We start from the raw sequence: 17,789 nt of genomic DNA on the forward strand, positions 1-17,789 counted from the left end.
TTTTTTTTTTCTCACATTTTGGACCAAATGGTACATGAAATTTTTTTTTGGTCATTTCGATTATTATTAAATTTTATCCCGCCTGTGCACCAGTTGATCAATTATTCTGCTGATAACGGAAATGATAGTCAGTTGCAGCTCTGTAAAAAGTAAACTTGAAAACCACCTTGAAGATTAATCAGACACACACTTAAGTCTTTAAGAGTTTTTATTCCTCTTTAAGACAACAACAAAAAAAACAAAAAAAATTCATTTTGCATAACAGTAGTACAGCAGCGGCCGAGGGTACAAAACGCGTATTCATTTTTCAGTGTAAAAATAACTCTACTCATACCTCACACCTGTGCCGTCCTCTCGTAGTGCAAATGCTTCAAATAAAAGTTAGGCACATGATGGATACGATCGCAGTTCAATTACACTTAAGTGCTGATGACGAGTAAAACATCATTCTGAATTCCACTTTTGTTTTACAAATTTCCCAGTTCATAAATCTTAAACAATTGCAGCCTCATGAGATACAGACTGAAGAAGTGATTTAAGGTTTAAATAGCTCTAAAAGGGTAGTTCGACTGTTAACGTCCAGTGAAGCTTGATTAAAAAAAAAAAAAAAAAAAAAAAAAAATAAACAGAAAAACCTACAGTCCTGTTCGCTGACAGGAGGAGCATTGTCTGTTTTAGCTTCTTCAACTAAGTGCAACTGACTCATGGCCGAGTTTAATACTATATCAAAAACAAATTACATTGCAAGCTTATGGTCCCAAGCAACAATCACAACTTTTCCCCTAGTTGATGCTTCTGCTTGTAAATATCTGAGCGAGCGTTTAAGTGGCAACTTGACATCTTTCTACTTTGAGGGGAAAACAATACGAAAAACTAGCTCAAAATAAAGTAGAAAGTAAAATATTTCCCAGTTTTACATATGTTACAAATAAAAAATAAATATCAGCTCTGTTTTTCTCTAGCCATTTTGTGATTTATCAAGAAAAATAAAAGGTACAAAGAGCGACCGTCGTTCTTTTCCGACTGACACAGTGCAGCTTATCTAGAAAGTTTTACTCCGCCATCAGGAGGCCAGCACGCCTCGGCGGATGATGTCGGACCCGTAGCGGCGGCCGAGGGACGAGTCGCCCCTCAGCTGGTGGGAGTGGCATCGTTTCAAGCAGGGCTCCAGCTCACCGTCCGCTTTGGGCTCGTAGTCGTCGCTCCCCGTCCCCGTGCGGAGCCGCGTCCTCGGGTACGACGGCTCGGCCGCGTTGGTCAGCGGCCTGAGCAGGGGCTTGCGCTGCTCGGCCTCCTCCTGCTCCTTCGCAGTCGCGCTCGGAGGCTTCTCGCTCCTCTTGGGGATCCTGAACTTCCCCCAGCTTTTCAGATGTCCGACCTCGGGTCCGTTGGGAGTGTGCGAGCCGTTCGCCTGGGCCTTCCTCAGCCAGCCGTTGGCTTTGGTTGACGCGGCGGCGTCCGAAACCACGCCGGCTCTGTGGAGCTTGGCGCTGGTCGTCACGCCCAGGGAGACGGGGATCCTCTTGGTCATTCCTTCATCTATGAAGTAGTCGTCGGAGTCGGAGTTTCTGATATCCACCAGCCTGATGGACACCGTTTTGTCCAGGTGTTTGGAGCCGAACCGGTTCTTCGCCTGGTTGGGGACGCTCTCCGTGACCTCGCTCCTCTTCTTCCTCCTTCTCTCCTCCTGCTCGTGGTCGTTGTCTCGTTTCCGTCTCGCCAGCCCTTCTTGCTCGGACCCCGGGGCCTCCCTCCTCGGGCCTTTCCTGCTCTCAGGTTTGTGCGGCTTGATGGCGGTCGTTTCCTCCGCGACCTCTGGCTTGTGAAGCTTTGTAAACGGCATCTCCTGGCTGATGTCAGAGTTTGGGATTTTGGCGTCGCTTGCGGCCTCGGCCTCTTTGAACTGGGAGCTCTTGCCGTCCTTCGTCTCCAGCGTCCTGCCCAGATTGTCCTTCCTGTGAGCGTGCGGTGAGTCGGACAGACTTCTTCTGTCGCTGCTTTTCCTTTTTTCCTGCTTGGAAGGCCCTCGTTTGGTCTTCAGTCCAGAGTTGCTCCAGGAGGAGCCGGACTGGGAACCCTGAGACGACAACCAGGCCAGAGAGAAGAGCTTCTCCAGATCTTTTGCTGGAGGATCTCCTGCAACACAAGCGATGTGCAGGGTTCAGTGCAAAGTTAGAGGCACAGAAAAATATTTTTTAAAAAAACATGGTCTTTTCTTTGGTGCAGTAATTAAAAACAAACCATATAAAGGGACTTTTTACATAAACAGGTCTGAAGTTGATGTCCCAACAGCAGAACATGCTTCTTTGTTTTCGACGTCAAGTCGCTTCGTTATTAGAATTATCGGCGATTTATAATCGCGGCGCTCTGTTACGGGCGTGAGCGAAAAGTTCAGGGGCTTCCCGCTGCACACAAACTTTCGTCACCTTAAAAGTGATAAAAAAAAAGTTACGACGGTCCAACAAAACTCTTGAGGTTCACGTGTGCAGGCTTGTCCTGACTGAGCGAGCCTCGTGTCCGGCGTGAACTCTCGCTGACTCACCGCTGAGCAGCTCGTGGTCGAGCAGTCGGGCTTGGTGCTGGAAGATCTGCTCCTGGACTCTCCACAGCGAGCGCTTCATCTTCTCCCTCCGGGTCACCATGTAGGTCAGGTTGCGGACCTGAGGGGCAGCAGACAAGACTGTTTACGGGCGCCGTCCAAACGCCGGAGCGGCGGCGTACGCGGCGCTCCGTTTGACGTCGCCGTGCTGCGAATCGTCTTCGGACAAAAACGAGCCGTTGAAACGCATCAACGTTGAGCTCCGGTTATTTTCTGATTGTTTTAACGAATAAATGGTGAAACTATCTTCGCAAAGGAGTTGGGTTTTTGAAGCGTTCCATTTTTTTTTTTGTAATTTACACATGTAAACATCACCGATATCAGAAAAGATGGAATATTCTGGCCGGAGCGCTCCGAGATAAACCAGAATACGGTCGCATGTTTGCGGCCTGACTACCTGTCGACACACGCGTCGCATATTATACGGTATCGTATTGTTTGTAGTATCATATATGTCCGTGCCTACTGTAGTTATAATTCATATTTGCACCTATATTTGTATTATCTCCAGTACATACATGGTTCTCCTTCAGTCTGAAGTCACTATTCAACAAGGCATGCAGACACAATTTCAACGTCAAATACCTCAAATTAAACGCACAGGTGGTCAAATTCAGGCTGAAAAACAATTTCATAATTTAGTTTTTACTCATTTTGGAGTAGTTATTGAATTTTTCTAACAAGGCTGCAAACCCCGAAGATAAAAAACTGGCTTTTTGTTTCACATTTGCGCTCTCAGCGAGCTGCTCCTCGCTTCATGTTGGCGATGAGTCAAAATCCAATTTATGAGCATACAGCCCAAAAAAAAAAAAAAAAAAAAAAATCCCTTGAGATCAGATTTTTACGCAACCACTACAAACTATATTCCTTTTACAGGCAGACGTCGGTTGCAGCCGGTCAGTCTGGAACAGACTCTTTACTGGACGGGGAAGTTGTCACTGTAAAGCGGCGCAGACAAACCTCCACCGTCTCATTATTTTAATAAAACTGCTCTGCAGCTCCACATTGTGGTAAATAAATAAATAAGCAAACCTAATTCATTACTCTGTATTTTGGTTTGTAATATACTAAATATCACGAGGCCAATATGAGAATTGGCACCCTGACACACAAGATCACATCTGGTCATTTGCAACGATGTGGACAATGAATCGGGGTCCGATTATGATCAGATATGTGCAAAAAAATAAATAAATAAATAATTCACCAGAGCATAACCGAGCTAAAACGTGCCTTAAAGAAAAGCTGTGAAACGCCCTGATGGCCGAAGGGCTGAACTGGACCACAGACGAGCTACAACAGAGGAGGTGAGTTCATTATTTTTTAGAAGACGCTAATGCGGCTGCTGCCTGTTCTCGTCTGCAGGTGGAAATAAACACACCGCTCTGCTCGGCGACACTCAAGGGTTCCTGTTGTATTCCCGTGATTCGAAATCTCTTCAGCTGCTCTTAAAAAGAACCTCTCCTTTTAAATCTCACCTTGAAACAAGCACACGTTTATGTTGCACTCAAGCATTTATTTTAAACTCATTCCGGCTTGTTTGTTTCTGACCGTCACCCGCGCGCCGCCCTCCTCTCGCCGACACTCGGCCTGCTATCTGGCTCTGCAGGCGAAGCGGAAACCTACCCGCTCCAGGTCCTGGCGCAGGTGGGTGAAGAGCTGCAGGCGTCGCAGCAGCACCTCCTGCTCGCGGCGCGCCAGGCTCTCCTCCTCGTCCCCCTTGGGCGTGAGGAGCGGCTGGTTGAAGTTGGCTTTGCGTTTCAGCTTCCAGTACTGGTAGAGGAAGTCCACCACCTCCGGCGGCAGCTTCAGGCGACCGGCCACCTCCCCCACCTCCACGAACTGGTAGAAGTCCTCCTCCATCTCCTGCAGCTTCAGCTTGCGGAGGTTGACTCTCTTCTCTTGCTGCCGGCTGATGAGCGTCTCCGGGTCCCTGTTCGCTCTCTCCGCGAGCTGAGGGGCGACGTACGGGGACGAGGAGGAGGAGGAGGCGGCGTCTTCCTCCACTCTCACCCTGCCTCTCCTCCGGCCCTTCTTGTTTCTGACGCACTCCTTCTCCTTCTCCTCCTCGCCTCCCGAGTCTCGCTCCCTGCACTCGGCGCCCTCCAGCCCGGAGTGTTTGGGGCAGTAGGACTTGAACTTGACCTCGTCGTCCTCCGTGAGGATGGTGTTCATTTCAAGGCTGGCGTGGAGGCCGCACGTCACGTGGAAGGCTGTCCGGCAGTTTTTCGCTGAGCACTGCAGAAGCAAACGCAACAAAGCGTCAGGCTTTACAAACGTCAAAAACAGGATTTCTTTTCCTTCCGTTTCCACACAAACACCGTCACATGTTCAACTCATGAACGACTCAAACATCAGACCTGCTCAGTGGTGACATTCTGCTACTCATCTTCCTATATCTATATATCTATATATTTATATATCTATATCTATATCTATAACTCCTGCTGTCACAATGACCAGCGCCGCCAATGTCAAGAGTTTGAACAAATATGAACCGAAGCACAGACAACCTGGACACTGAATACTGAACGACGCGGAAACACGGATGGAAATCCAGATGTTTTTATACAGCTGGATGGAAATGATCATGTCGGCTCAAATCAGTGCGGTCCGGTGATAACGTAATAACAGCGACAGGCCGAGTGCTTTTTTTTTTTTTGAACATTTTTGTCAGCGATGCTGCTCAAGACAACACAGAGAGAGCGAGACAAACAGTGAAGTTGTGGGTGAACGAGCTGAAACTCTGCGCAGCTGAAGGGAGCCTCGGGTTCACGCGATTAAACATATTGCTTGAACGTAAAATACAGCCAAATTATAATACGCAAATGGATTTCAGCGCTGGCTGAGGAGCTTTTCACTCTGATTTAACTTCCCACGTTTGTTTGGTTGTGAACAGCAGAGGAAGCAGACGCGCATTGAGGCGTCAAGACACCCGCCGGCTCACGCCGTGTGTGTGAAGGTGTGAAGGTGTGAAGGTGTGAAGTGTGAGCTGCGTCTCTTACCTGTATACATGCTCCGGTCTTCTCTTTGCACAGGCAGCAGATCAGAGCCCATCTGTTGCTGGGAATGTGCGACACGTTGGTGATCGGCTCCATCTTCTCCGGATTCCCGATGCTCACCTGCAGAGTTCAAACACACGACGGCTCGCAGGTTGATGAAATGGGAGGAACACGAGGGCGGCGACAGAGTAGTGGATGTTTCCAGACTTAAATCACCGCAGGTGCACAGAAGTTCGCTGACCGATGATCAAATGGGAATTAAACTTCGAACCTGCTTTAAGACGCTCTAATGGTACGAACTCCACCGGTCACTTAGACCCAAAATGATGGCTTCTTTTCCCTTTAACTTTAATTCCACTCTGCACTGGATTGTGTACACGAGCTGCAGCATCAAAAACCGGAAGAGCGTCGTGCAAAAACACAAGACACAAAATAAAATAGGACGATCTTCACCTCTGGAATCCACAAGGCACAGCTGACGTGGACCCACTTGGTTCCACTTCGGGTCGGCTTCATGGCTCCGCCCTTCTTGGGACACAACTGGCACTTTGGCAGAATGCCGAGGGCGCAGATCCGGCACAGCCAGCTGCCCTTCGGGACCTTCTGGATGCCGTAACACGCCTGGTGAGAAACCGAAACAGAGGGAGGCTCAGCATCCGCGCAGCGAGCAGAAATCACGAACAAATGAAGCCACTAATAGAAAGTGAAAGGGGGTCAGATGTAAAACCAGCTGTTTTCATTTCTCTTTTTGCTTCACGGTTGTTACAGTTTAGGTTCAACGTCACCCAGACGAGAGCAAAATGTGTCATGGAAGATATTAATAGTCTCTGCGGCTGGAGGTTTAACACTGCATGTCACACAGTAAGAGATGAATAAATCTATTCTGTCTGACTTTAGATTTTAAAGTTGTGTTTTTTCTCATTTAAAGTGAGCGTGTGTGTGTGTGTGTGTGTTTGACCTCTGACCTGGTGAACGCAGATGTTGCACTTGTCGCAGAAGACCATCTCGTTGTTGTCCTCCCCGTCGGGCGACTGGCAGACGTCGCACACAACGTCCTCGTCGTACTCGATGCCCAGCCCCTCCTCCGTCTCCGTGGCGTGCGTCATGTTGTCGTGGCAGCAGCGCTCGAACTCCTCCATCACCCGCTCCATGGTGATCTCGTCCAGCGGTGGCATGGCTGACGAAACAGGAGGTTAAATCTGTTAAAACTCTGATTTTGGTCCGAGGCTCCCAAACTAAAAAAGGTCCAGACCAAAACGAGGTGGGTGTGAAAGAACCTTAACAGCTCATAAATATAAGAGCTACAGTTTGGAGACGTCCTCTTTTACCAACAGCCACAAAATGCTTAATTACAGGTTCAACCATGAAGTTTACTCTTGCGATCCGTCGCGCCGAAAACTGCAGCGAGAAATCTAAACAAAGATGTGGTCAAGGCACCCTAAAATAAATCGGGAGAAAACCAACAGGAGTCTTTACTTGGAGAACAAACTTAACAGTGTGTATATAAACAGAGTTTGCAGCTGAAGGAGAAGAAGGAGTGAAGTTAGGACGGTATAGAGTTTATGAAGGATAAACAGGATGTGATTTTTGTTGGCTTTTAACCTCGACGCTTCTTCTCCAGAAAATCCGTCTCTGTGACTGTGAACCTGCTGTGCATGTCTGCTTCTACACCGGGAGGTGATGACTAAACAGACTGAATCTGATACCAGAAGCTTTGAGAGGTATCAAATTATATTGATGCAGTCACAATTTTCTTTTTGCACAATGTGAAAAGTGACTCACCCATCCCTGCAAACTCCTGGTTGACGATGTGCAGCCAGGCCACGTCTTCCTCGTTCAGGTCGTAGCGGCACATCCCCTCCGCCAGCGTCCGGATGTCCACGTAGCCGAGCGCCTCGGTGCCCGACGTCCGGATCAACTTCTTTGGCTTGTTGAACATGATCTCCTTCCCCTTCTCTGCCAATATCCTGCACAAGAGACACACGCGAGTCACGTGTACAGTTTGGTCTTTATATGTTGTATGCTTGAATGACTGTAAAATTAAAACTGCAACAAAGCGATGCCTCCGTAAGTTTCTGTCCGTTTACGGTGCCTCTCCAACCTTGAGGTGATCCCACCTGCAGCTCGCAGGTCTTAAAGCGATCTCTGCGCTGTCCTACCTGGCGACGGGCTGCGGGATGGACTGGGGGCTGACGGGGACCTGGACGCCCTTCTCCCAATCCTGCCTCCACGGGTCGGCGAGGACGTAGTAGTCCTCCGGGTTCAGCTGGTACGAGTCGTGCACCTTCATGGCTGTAATCAGGTCTGTTCTGAAAACCTGCAGAAAAACAGAACCGCCAGAGCGGGTCACACATTTTACTGCATTTATCATCAGAAAAATCTCTGCTGTTGGACAGTTATTAGCTGTCACAGGAAGAGATGTTTTCGACTCAAGACTCTCCTGAATCTTCGATGAACATGTAAATAACAAGCGCAAAATAAAACCAGTGAAAACACCACGAGGACAAAAAGAAAGCTGCAAATGTAGTGACACCTTCGTTCAGCGCTTGATTGCTGCTACGTTAGAGAGAAGTATTTCACTCAGAATAAAATGCAAACGGCCTAAAAATTGCAAAAAGTGAAGATTAAATGTGCGAAACGATTTTAAATGTTTTTGTTTTTTTTTCATGATGAAACTGTGTCTCTGTTTGCAAAGATAAAAAAAAAAGAAAAGAAAAAAAAGACCACGTTGTGTACAGGCGGTCAAGAGCCAGCCAATCAGAACGCAGCCTTGGCCAGAGTCATGTTTTGCTTTAATTCGATTGGCTCCCTGGTCGAAGGGAGTGAACAGTGGCCTGCAGGGACCAAGTCCACAGACTGTGGAGGAGATAACAGCAGAAATGTTCCCATTTCAAGGACCCAGTATCTGGTGTGGTTCCTAGATAGCAGGGCTTTGCATGCACACATAAACAAATGCATAAAATAAAGACTCCTTTTACTAGCAGGCGTTTTTTTTTATTTTTTTTTTTATTCAAATATTTGTAAATATTTAAAACAAAGATGCAGATTAACTGGCAACAAAAGACAGGTTATTAACTGTGACATAAGCATTCGTTTTAAATTTCTCTACAGATTGTGATGTTTCGTGTGGAGGAGACGACACACACGTACCTCAGAGGGTTTCTGCCCGGTCCCTCTCCTGGGTTGCGATGAATGTTGGGACCAGCAGGTAGAACTACCTGAAGGAGAAAAACAGCACAGAGTGTGAGAGGTGTCAGCATTTCTTCTTCGTCGGTTGTCAAAAATGGGGAAATGTAACAGTAAAATGATGCAAATTATATTTATGTTTTCGGATACATCTTATTACAACTTCACTTTGGGGAATTACTCTCAGTTGTAGCTTTTAAATGCCATTTGAAATCATTTTCCCCGAGAATGATTTTATGAACGCGCTCTTTCGTTATGAAATACCCCCTTACAACGATCGCTTTACAAAACCGCGACACAGGCCAAACTAAAAGTCATTTCGACCGAGTGCGTTGGGTTTGGTTTTATGCCAGATGTCATCACGATAAGAAGATCAAACGGTCACAGTGAAGCATGTCTTCATGCACCGGGTAACAACTTGCCCCGGTGCTTTGAACAATGTAGTGAAAACCAAACACAAGCTGTTTCTGAAGTTGAAAGATTTCCACCTGTCTGCCTGACCTGCCAGGGTGTCTTTAAATGTCCAAATGCTCCTCCTTTCACTACTCTGTTTCTTGCCTCTCAGATTGTAGGACCTCTTTTCCCTTCTCTTAGTCCATTTCCTGCCCTTTTGTCTCTTTCTGCCTCTCTGTTTCCCTCCTGAAAATGAAGTTCAGACTCACTCACACAAGACGGAAGGTATATTTTCAAGACAAATGGATATGAAGAAAGTCTTTGGCTATCAAAACAGTCACTCTTACTTCCTAAAAAAAAAGATTTAAAGAGGCTGAAAGTTAGATTACTGCTCGGCATTTCCACAGGCAGGAAGGTGGCAGGATTGTGCTGGCCTCATTTCCATCCATCTATATTTGGACCTGGTAAGATATGAGTCAGCAGAGACTATATTTTTTGCTTACTCCCGTTGTCCGAGTCATCGCTGCTGCTGGGGTGCCTGCTTCTCTTCATCGTCGTCTATCTGCGGAGCTCCGGCGTGGGGACACTGCACAAACAAGACAGGAAGTTCGGCTGCAGGTTAGACAGCTGTGTGATAAAGACAAACTTTCAACACGCAAATGGTGCAGAATTACAGTCATCCATAAAATAAAGTTTGCACCATCCCTTAGTTACGCTTTTATCAGCCTGCAGGGTGCTCGGGGAACCTCCCATGATGCACTGAAATCCTCTCACCTCTCTTTTACTCCCCGAGCATCCATATGCCACTATGGCATCTTGCTAACTTTATGCCCTCTCTCTCTCTCTCCCACAGTTTTGTTTATTGTTTATAGTTATGGCTCTCTGCTCCCCCCACCCCTGTCCAACCGGTGGAGGCAGATACCCGCCCACCTCTGCGCCTGCTTTGGTTGGGAGGTTTTTAACTTGTTTAAATGAACGGGTTCCTCTCTAAAAAAAAAAAATGTTTTACGGGTCTTTTATAAAGGACGTTAACATCTGGAATTAGTCTAATTTCCAGACAAAACGACCCGGTTAAGGTCAAACCTTAAAATCCCTGCAGCATTTACAAAGTCTCACAACCAACATCAAGATCAACCGGTCTTGATGAAATATCAGTTCTTGCAGCAGTTTGACATCGAAACACAAGAGTTGTTGTTGTTGTTGTTTTCTAACAAGACTGCAGAAAACAGCACACGAACCCCTGCAGGGATGCGCACGCACTGCTCTCACTACTCCAGCCACGACAACAACAACAACAACAAGTTAGCACATGCTACGACAACACAGCGAAAACACCGACGTGTAAAGCAAACATCAGCACCTAAACTCCCGACAGGTGGAAATATCTCTGCTGCCAGCCTGCAGAGTGGGAGGGGGGGGGGTGAAAGGTGTGTGTGTGTGTGTGTGGTGGGGGGGGGGGGGGGGGGGGGGGGGGGGGGGGGTGCTGAGCTAGCTGAGCTAGCAGCTCGTATGACGCCCCTTCTTCCAGCCGACAGGCAGCAAGAAAGTCGTGGCTAACTAGCTGGCGGCTAACTCCAGCTAACCGCTGCTCTAAACGCGTTGTTACATCGCGCGGTAACAAAACACACGAGAGGGGCGGCGCGAGGCGGCGTCGTGACGTCACGACACTCTAAATGTTACACGCGGAGTTAAAATGTTGCGATCGGAGCGAGCGCGAGCTGGCTAGCCGTTAGCCCGAGTGCTAATCTCCCAACCGCCGTTACGCAACGCGCGGCCCGCCTCGGGCGGAGCTGTTGTTTACCGCAGCGGCGACGTCGTCTTTCAAAACTGCGCGGTGACACCCATGGAAACTAAAAAATACCACCGTCACACAAACAACAAACAAAACACTTAGAAACCAGTTCGCACCAGAAATGTTTCCTCTCGAGTTGCGGTGACGTTAAATCTCGCTGACGTTAGCGGACTAGCTTTGTTAGCCGGAAGCTACGTTACGGTCGTTTGTGTTTAGCATTAGCCACCTTCTGCTAACACAACACTGAGTTCCGCGGCGCCTCCTTCATTAAAACCCCGGTCGGTCCGTCACGGGGCGGGACGGGGCACGACTACTGATCCGAGCGTGGGCACGGGAGTTAAAAGCTGGCGGTCAGATCTCAGGCTGCTCGCTCGGGGAGCAGCGAGCGGAGCGGTCCGCTGGCCGAGGGTAATCTTTGGCGCCATTTTAAATGACGATGTCGCGTCTTCCCAGCGGGCGGCTGCTCGTGCGACCGTAGACCACCGTAGACCACCATAGACCACTATAGACCACCGTAGACCACCATAGACCACCGTAGACCACCATAGACCACTATAGACCACCGTAGACCACCGTAGACCACTATAGACCACCATAGACCACCATAGACCACTATAGACCACCGTAGACCACTATAGACCACCGTAGACCACTATAGACCACCGTAGACCACCATAGACCACTATAGACCACCATAGACCACCGTAGACCATAGACCGTAGTAGAAACACTCAACTCCCCTCAAATAAAAACCCTCCAAAAACAAATAAAAGAACATTCTGGTACATATTGCACGTGGAATAAATCGGCGTACGGCTGAAAACAAAACAATAAAATGTGCACGGTACGTACGGAGCGCGTCGGGCGGATGCGAGCCGGTGTTTGGAGTTTGATGTGAAGCCGCAGTTTTTCCGAGAGTTCCGCTTGACCCGCATTCCACATACACAAACACGGCGCGGCGGCGGCGGCGGGGCGGGCGGGCGGCGGGGAGGAGGTTACCCAGCCCGGACTTGCAGCTGCACCTGCGTGCCACTGGAGGTCAGCAGAAACCCCCCCTGGACGAAGACTCCGGGAACCACCGACAGATCCGAGGATTCAGGGGGGAAAATAAACTGCGGAGTTTCCAGCGGCAGCGGTCCAAACCCGCGTCTCCTTGGTGCCAGTTTGAGCGTCAACAAATATAATAATGTAAACACAATGCTGTCGTTAGTGTGCATGACAACATGGCCCCGCTTCTCTCCCCCCCCCCCCCCCCCCCGATGACTTTTACCAGTCACTCCTTTTTTGGCCAGTGCACACAGCTTTATCTTTTAAAGGGACAGACCGCCAAAAAAAAATAAAAAAAAACAAACAAAGTCAGCTAGGATTACAAAAAAAGGGAATTTTACTTTATCAGGAACTGAGATAAAGGTCTTACAAGAAACATTCACAATGCGCAAACACAACAACAGAGCTATACAATAAATAGGACATTAATAATATATATATTTTTTTAAAGAAAGTCACAAGAATCATATATTTCAAAATAAAGTTAAAAAAAAGCTCTTTTCCCAAACTCTCCAATTGTATTATTCATTTGTTTTTGTTTTTTTTGCATCTACTATTGCGTTACTGTAATTTTTGCTATTTACTTCATACAAACGGAGATAAACAAATCATCACGTTTTACCTTTTTTGTTTTAAACTCCTGTTTCACTATTTGTTTTAAAGACACAACAGAAATGAATGTGTACACTTAAGGTGAACGAGCAGGACATGAAAAGTCAACGAATGAAACCCAAAAAAATAAATAACAAATAATTACCAAGATATGTCTTCATCTGAAGGATCATTAGTGGGGTGAGAGGAGGACAAAACTTATCACACCATATTTTGCATTCAAATGACATGCAAATTAAAAACACTGTTATTTACTATGAAATCATTGTGCCAACCTGTCAGCAGCTAATTGGTGCTGTGATGATGTAAACAACAGACAAATATCGCAGCATGAAATTTTTTTTTTAAAATACATAAAACTGCGAAATGGATGCAGAAATCCTTCAAACATCAGTTTTTCGAACAGAACCACAGTGATTTTTCCTTCAAACAGCGAGAACTAATAGAGATGTGGGAACTTTTTAATACCTGCAGAGAAGTAATCACAGTGTTTATGAAGAAATATGTTATAAATACCCAGCAGCAGCTGCCATCCAGAGAGTGTTTGTATCTGTGAAAAACAAGTTGGGCTGTAAACATAAAATCTGAAAACATCACCAGGGTTGACCACAACATAAACTGTAGATCCATGTGCACGACAGTTTTCTTTCTTTTTTTTTTTCTTTTTTTTAAGTTTTAGTTTTATACTCATCTCCAAACCTTTTCAAGGCTTTGCAATATTCCAGTTCAGTTCACTCTCTGTCTGAGCTCATCTAATGGCCAAGATGGCGTCGTAGGATTTGCCGGTGCGGCAGACCTGAACATTGTGGAAGCCGGTCTTGTTGAGCATGAGGGTGTACTCGGACGGAGGGCGCTCCCGGCCCTCCGCCTGCACCAGCATGTTGAGAGAGAAGATCTGAGCCGTGATGGGTCCTCGTCTGTTCTCGAACAGCATCGCCTCCACCAGCAGGACGCCGCCGCCTGACAGGAGGGACGAACGTACAGACTGAGCACTGACAGACGAGCTGAGCTGGGGTTCAAATATTTATCTCAGGTTCAAACAAGAAAGTAAAAACACAGAATAAGACAATTCAAAAGAACTCCTGTTCGGACCAGTTCAAATCTGAAATACAGCACTGGATAAAAATCTAGTCTTTTATATTCTGCGGATAAAAATAACATAAAAATATGAACCTGCAAAATGAGGATAAAAATCAGATGAAATCCCTCCAAAAAGAGTTCAAATCTGATGACAAAGTGTAAAATCAAAGCGGATAAAGAATCATACAACAACGGGGCCACAGAGACACATGTGTGATATTTCCACGGCAACCAACCCCCACCTGGTTGACAGGTGTCGTAGATCTTCTTCAGCAGCGTCAGACACTTCTCTTCAGGCCAGTCGTGGATGATTCTGGCCAGAACGTACAAGTCAGCAGCCGGGATTTCACCGCCGAAGAAATCTCCTGCGTGCAGAAGATAAAACGTATAAAAACATACACACACACAGTTACCAGTTTATTAGGAACACTTGTATGAACTGTCTTATATCATTAGTTGGCATCATTCTGCTGGTTTTCCTCCCTCAGTTATCTCACTAATCCTGCTTTTATATGTTTGTTTTTAACCGTCATGTTCTATTTATCTGATGTGCAGTGGTGGAAGAAGTATTCAGATCTTTTACTTAAATAAAAGTACCAATATATAAAAGTAAGAATATTCAATTACAAGGAAAAATCCTGCAGGAAAAATCCCTCTTAAGTAAATTTATAGAGTATTAGAAGCAAAATGTAGTTAAAGTGTGAAAGCAAAATTCCTGGTTTGGTCCATCTGACTGATATATTATCATATATGCCATCATTAGATTATTAATATTGAATAATCAGTGTGTCAGCAGCATGTTCGTGTTTTAGCTGCTGCAAGTGGAGCTGGTTTGAACTACTTTATGTCTATTTATATCCAGGGACAGAAGATAAAGGTGAAAGGTCGTCAGAGAGGGAAGAAGAAAAAAGAAAGTTCTGATCCACAAATCTGTTTTGTATTTCTGGACTTTTCTGTCATCTTAGATTTTTGCTGATGTATTGGATCATTTGATGATTTATGTATATATATATATATATATATATATATATATATATATATATATGAATGAGGCTCACCAGTTTGAAATTCAACAGCATCGTCCTCTTGACAGAAATGTTTCTGAGCCGTCTCTACGACCTGCGGGAGGTCGAACACCGTGACGGAGGACGAGGGATACGCCTTCGACATCTCACGGCCCAGAGCCCCGGTGCAACCTGGGAGTTTTCCACACAGAACAGTTTATAGTCACGTTTATTAGGAAACAACACGGGGAAACGTTTGTGACGAGAATCTGAAAGACAACCGAATGAAAAGGTTGGCATCAATCAGTCTTTTGGGAAATGAGTCTCACCGTAGGAAACCTCGCAGCGTCTTACCTCCGAGATCGACGATCCTCTGAAAGCAGGAGAGGTTGAACGCCGTCACGATGTCGTGTCCGTCCAGAACCCAGGAGGAGTTCATCAGACCCATGAACTTCAGCATCTCCTCCTCCGATCTGCGTGGAGTATTTCAAGATCACACACTGAATCTTAACTCCACTGCAGACTCCGTGGAGTCACACAACGAGGCTGTTTGAGACGACGAGATCCTCACCGACCTATAAATAGCTTGAAAAACGTCCTCCACTGGCAGGCCGAAGGTCTTCTTGTTCTGATTCTTGCCCTCCCTGCATGATGGGAAATAAGAAGCGACCGTTTGCGCAAATAAAAAGCATGTTCATTGAAACAGTGTTCGTCCTTCTCGGGAGTTTGTTTTACGTCTGAGGAGCTCCAGAGGCTGTTGGCCAACTTACATAAAGTCATTTGTATGTTCGTTAACTCGGTCTTAAGAGTTTTTCCTGCGACCACAAAGTCGATCTCAACCTCACGCAACGCAGAGCGAACCCACTGACCTGACGGCGTCCGCCAGGTTGTTCCACAGCGGGTATATGGTTTGGGATTGGTAGACGATCATGTCGTGAAGAGACTTGGCGCTGCCTCTGGCCAGGTAGAGACCGGCCACGTCAGTGCTGCTGTACAAAGCTGACAGCCAAAGAAAAGAGAGATGAATCAAACTGAAGGCTCCGGAACGGCAACGAAATGGACCTGAACGGTGAGATTGATTTCACCGCAGGTTCAGAACAAAGTTTGAGACTCAGTTTTAAACCAACACGGACAAGAAGACGGACAAAGTGATCTGGAAAAATTTGAACTTTTGATGAAGACCATGTGATGCAATCAAAAGCTGTGCAACAGCTACTAAATGCACCTTCATGCAAGATTGCTTTAGATGCAACTTTAAATCAGTGTTTTTAGCCTCCAATATGAAGATTTACTGAACTGACAGCAGTTACACAGGAACATAGTTTGGATTTTTTTTTTTGGTAATTTCAGCGGGATTATACCTTTTTTTGTAATAATAAAAAGAAAAATGTCCCTTTTCATTGTGAATCGTTTCTTTTTCCTCTGACATCTGTCAACGAACCTGAGATTATATCCTCCTCCTCCTCCTCCTCCTCCTCTCCCTCACCTGTCCCGTCCTTCTTCTTCTCCACCTCCAGGATCTCGATGCCCACCAGAGCGTCCAGCAGCCTCTCCGTCCCGTCCACGCTGGTGCTCAGCTCCTGGGCCACGTGGCGAGCGCTCAGCGGCTCCTGGGACTTCAGCAAGAGGTCGAACACTCCCAGTTCACAGGCGGAAAATATCACCTGCGGAGATGGACGCGCAGCCACGTCAACACCTGCACTAGAGCAGTGACGGTGGCAGCGTGAAGGGCTCCCTCACCCGGATTTTAACATTCGATAGCAGTTTTACAAACTTTGCATCGGTCTTTTCTTTCAAGTTATCGTTTTGCAGCCGAACTTCTTGAAAATGTTGATTTTCCTGCGTGTTTGCCTTCGTTAGCAGCTACGGGAAAAAGCACAACGTGACCCGAAGTCATTGTTGATGCGCGGGAAAGGAGACAAAACCACTCGGGAAACAGGTTTAATAACCCCATTTAGAAAAATACTGCAAGGAAAATAATTCAGTTTGATAAATGGCAAGTCAAATTTAGCCATGCCACAAACAAAATTCCATTATATTCCATGACTTGGACCAAAAAAAATGATGAAATGTTCTGACTTTCCACAGGGGAAAATATGTGTAAAAGTTTTCAAATGGGAATCTACATCTACAACACCACATGTTTCCTATGTGCACATTCACACACTTAAGTGGTCACATTTTTTTGGCACATTTTTGGTTTTGTTTTGTTTTTTCTGTAAGGGTGAAGTTAGGGTTACTTTGTAAGGTGCTGGGTGGTTTATAATACATCGTTGTTGTTTTTTTTTTACTATGTTTCGTTTTAGTAATCTGAATCTGCAAAGTAACTGTAGCTTTAAAATAAATATAGTGGTTTAGAAAGTGCAGCACTTGCTTGTGTGTCGTGGCTGCAACCCCTGACAATAGATTAAACACTATAAATATTTGAGAGCAGCAGCCCTGCATGCAGTGACTCTTGCGCATCAACTACCTGTGATTGAATGAACCCTGAGATGTTTGTTACCTTTGACACCCTGAAGCCGTTGAAATACTCCAGAAGTTTGAATGGGTAGTCCAGCTCACTCTGGGAAAGATGCTCTGCCATTATTCCTGCACTCCTGCAGGAGACACACATCAACACAAAGCCCAGATACAACCGGAGGAATCCGAGGTGAACTCGTGTGTTCGTGCATGCTGTCCTCTGGGTCATAGCTCACCCTATATTGTCGACTGGAAAGCTGCCAAGAAGATCCGAGCCGGGGAGGGGAGGAAAACGGATGATTCTTCAATTCGGGGAGTTTTGGTTTTTGTCAAAACAGCCAAGATGTCGGTGCTGATAAGAGACGGAGCTGCAGCCGAGAAACGGTCGACGGATCATCCGCGGAGAAGAAGCCTCTCTGCTCCGGGTCCTGCTTCGAGTGACCGGGGAGACGAGCTCTGGCTGCAGACGACGGTGTTGGACGATGTTCAACAGTGACTAGTTTTAAACACACACTAACACACTCACACTCACAGGCAGCGCAGTACCCAGATCCACCGCAGGAGGAGAGGGGCGCTGTTGAGCTATTGTTGATATTTTTAGTCCTTCAACATTC

At 46.5% G+C, this 17,789-nt stretch overlaps 2 protein-coding genes across 6 annotated transcripts; both read right to left on the reverse strand.

Moving 5' to 3' along the window:
- Positions 1 to 190: 190 nt before the first annotated feature.
- On the reverse strand, positions 191 to 12,135 carry jade1 (jade family PHD finger 1). 5 transcript variants are annotated; one of them, XM_069160792.1, is made up of 11 exons: positions 11,972 to 12,135; positions 9,684 to 9,766; positions 8,752 to 8,819; positions 7,761 to 7,918; positions 7,384 to 7,568; positions 6,567 to 6,778; positions 6,055 to 6,222; positions 5,605 to 5,721; positions 4,226 to 4,837; positions 2,543 to 2,660; positions 191 to 2,136 (listed from the first exon to the last, which is right to left on the reverse strand). In XM_069160792.1, exons 2-11 carry the CDS (start codon positions 9,730 to 9,732, stop codon positions 1,064 to 1,066), a joined length of 2,760 nt encoding a protein of 919 aa, XP_069016893.1. In that variant the 5' UTR covers positions 9,733 to 9,766; positions 11,972 to 12,135; the 3' UTR covers positions 191 to 1,063. The 5 variants fall into 5 exon arrangements, with proteins under 5 accessions (XP_069016893.1, XP_069016890.1, XP_069016892.1 ...); XM_069160789.1 differs by lacking the exon at positions 11,972 to 12,135 and adding an exon at positions 11,825 to 11,959; XM_069160791.1 differs by lacking the exon at positions 11,972 to 12,135 and adding an exon at positions 11,199 to 11,556.
- Positions 12,136 to 12,333: 198 nt separating this feature from the next.
- On the reverse strand, positions 12,334 to 17,719 carry asmt2 (acetylserotonin O-methyltransferase 2). Its single transcript, XM_069160951.1, has 9 exons — positions 17,412 to 17,719; positions 17,219 to 17,312; positions 16,202 to 16,379; positions 15,585 to 15,714; positions 15,291 to 15,359; positions 15,070 to 15,188; positions 14,770 to 14,907; positions 13,954 to 14,076; positions 12,334 to 13,591 (listed from the first exon to the last, which is right to left on the reverse strand). The coding sequence occupies exons 2-9, from the start codon at positions 17,297 to 17,299 to the stop codon at positions 13,380 to 13,382; spliced, it is 1,050 nt and encodes a 349-aa protein (XP_069017052.1). The 5' UTR covers positions 17,300 to 17,312; positions 17,412 to 17,719; the 3' UTR covers positions 12,334 to 13,379.
- Between the last annotated feature and the right edge of the window lie 70 nt (positions 17,720 to 17,789).

Source organism: Embiotoca jacksoni, unplaced genomic scaffold (assembly GCF_022577435.1).
Source record: "Embiotoca jacksoni isolate LCO1_2020_lvr unplaced genomic scaffold, fEmbJac1.0.p SCAF_27, whole genome shotgun sequence".
Classification (NCBI taxonomy): Eukaryota; Metazoa; Chordata; class Actinopteri; family Embiotocidae; genus Embiotoca; species Embiotoca jacksoni.

Bases quoted from the DNA above. Each gene is read 5' to 3' on its own strand.
- jade1 (XM_069160792.1), bottom strand. From the start codon at position 9,732: ATGAAGAGAAGCAGGCACCCCAGCAGCAGCGATGACTCGGACAACGGG. The intron at 7,569-7,760 runs GTAGGACAGCGC...TCTCTTGTGCAG, and splicing joins ATCCCGCAGCCCGTCGCCAG to GATATTGGCAGAGAAGGGGA. The intron at 4,838-5,604 runs GTAAGAGACGCA...TTGCTTCTGCAG, and splicing joins AGACCGGAGCATGTATACAG to TGCTCAGCGAAAAACTGCCG.
- asmt2 (XM_069160951.1), bottom strand. From the start codon at position 17,299: ATGGCAGAGCATCTTTCCCAGAGTGAGCTGGACTACCCATTCAAACTT. The intron at 16,380-17,218 runs GTAACAAACATC...CCATCTCCGCAG, and splicing joins ACGGCTTCAGGGTGTCAAAG to GTGATATTTTCCGCCTGTGA. The intron at 13,592-13,953 runs GTGGGGGTTGGT...CCCTCCTGTCAG, and splicing joins CTACGACACCTGTCAACCAG to GCGGCGGCGTCCTGCTGGTG.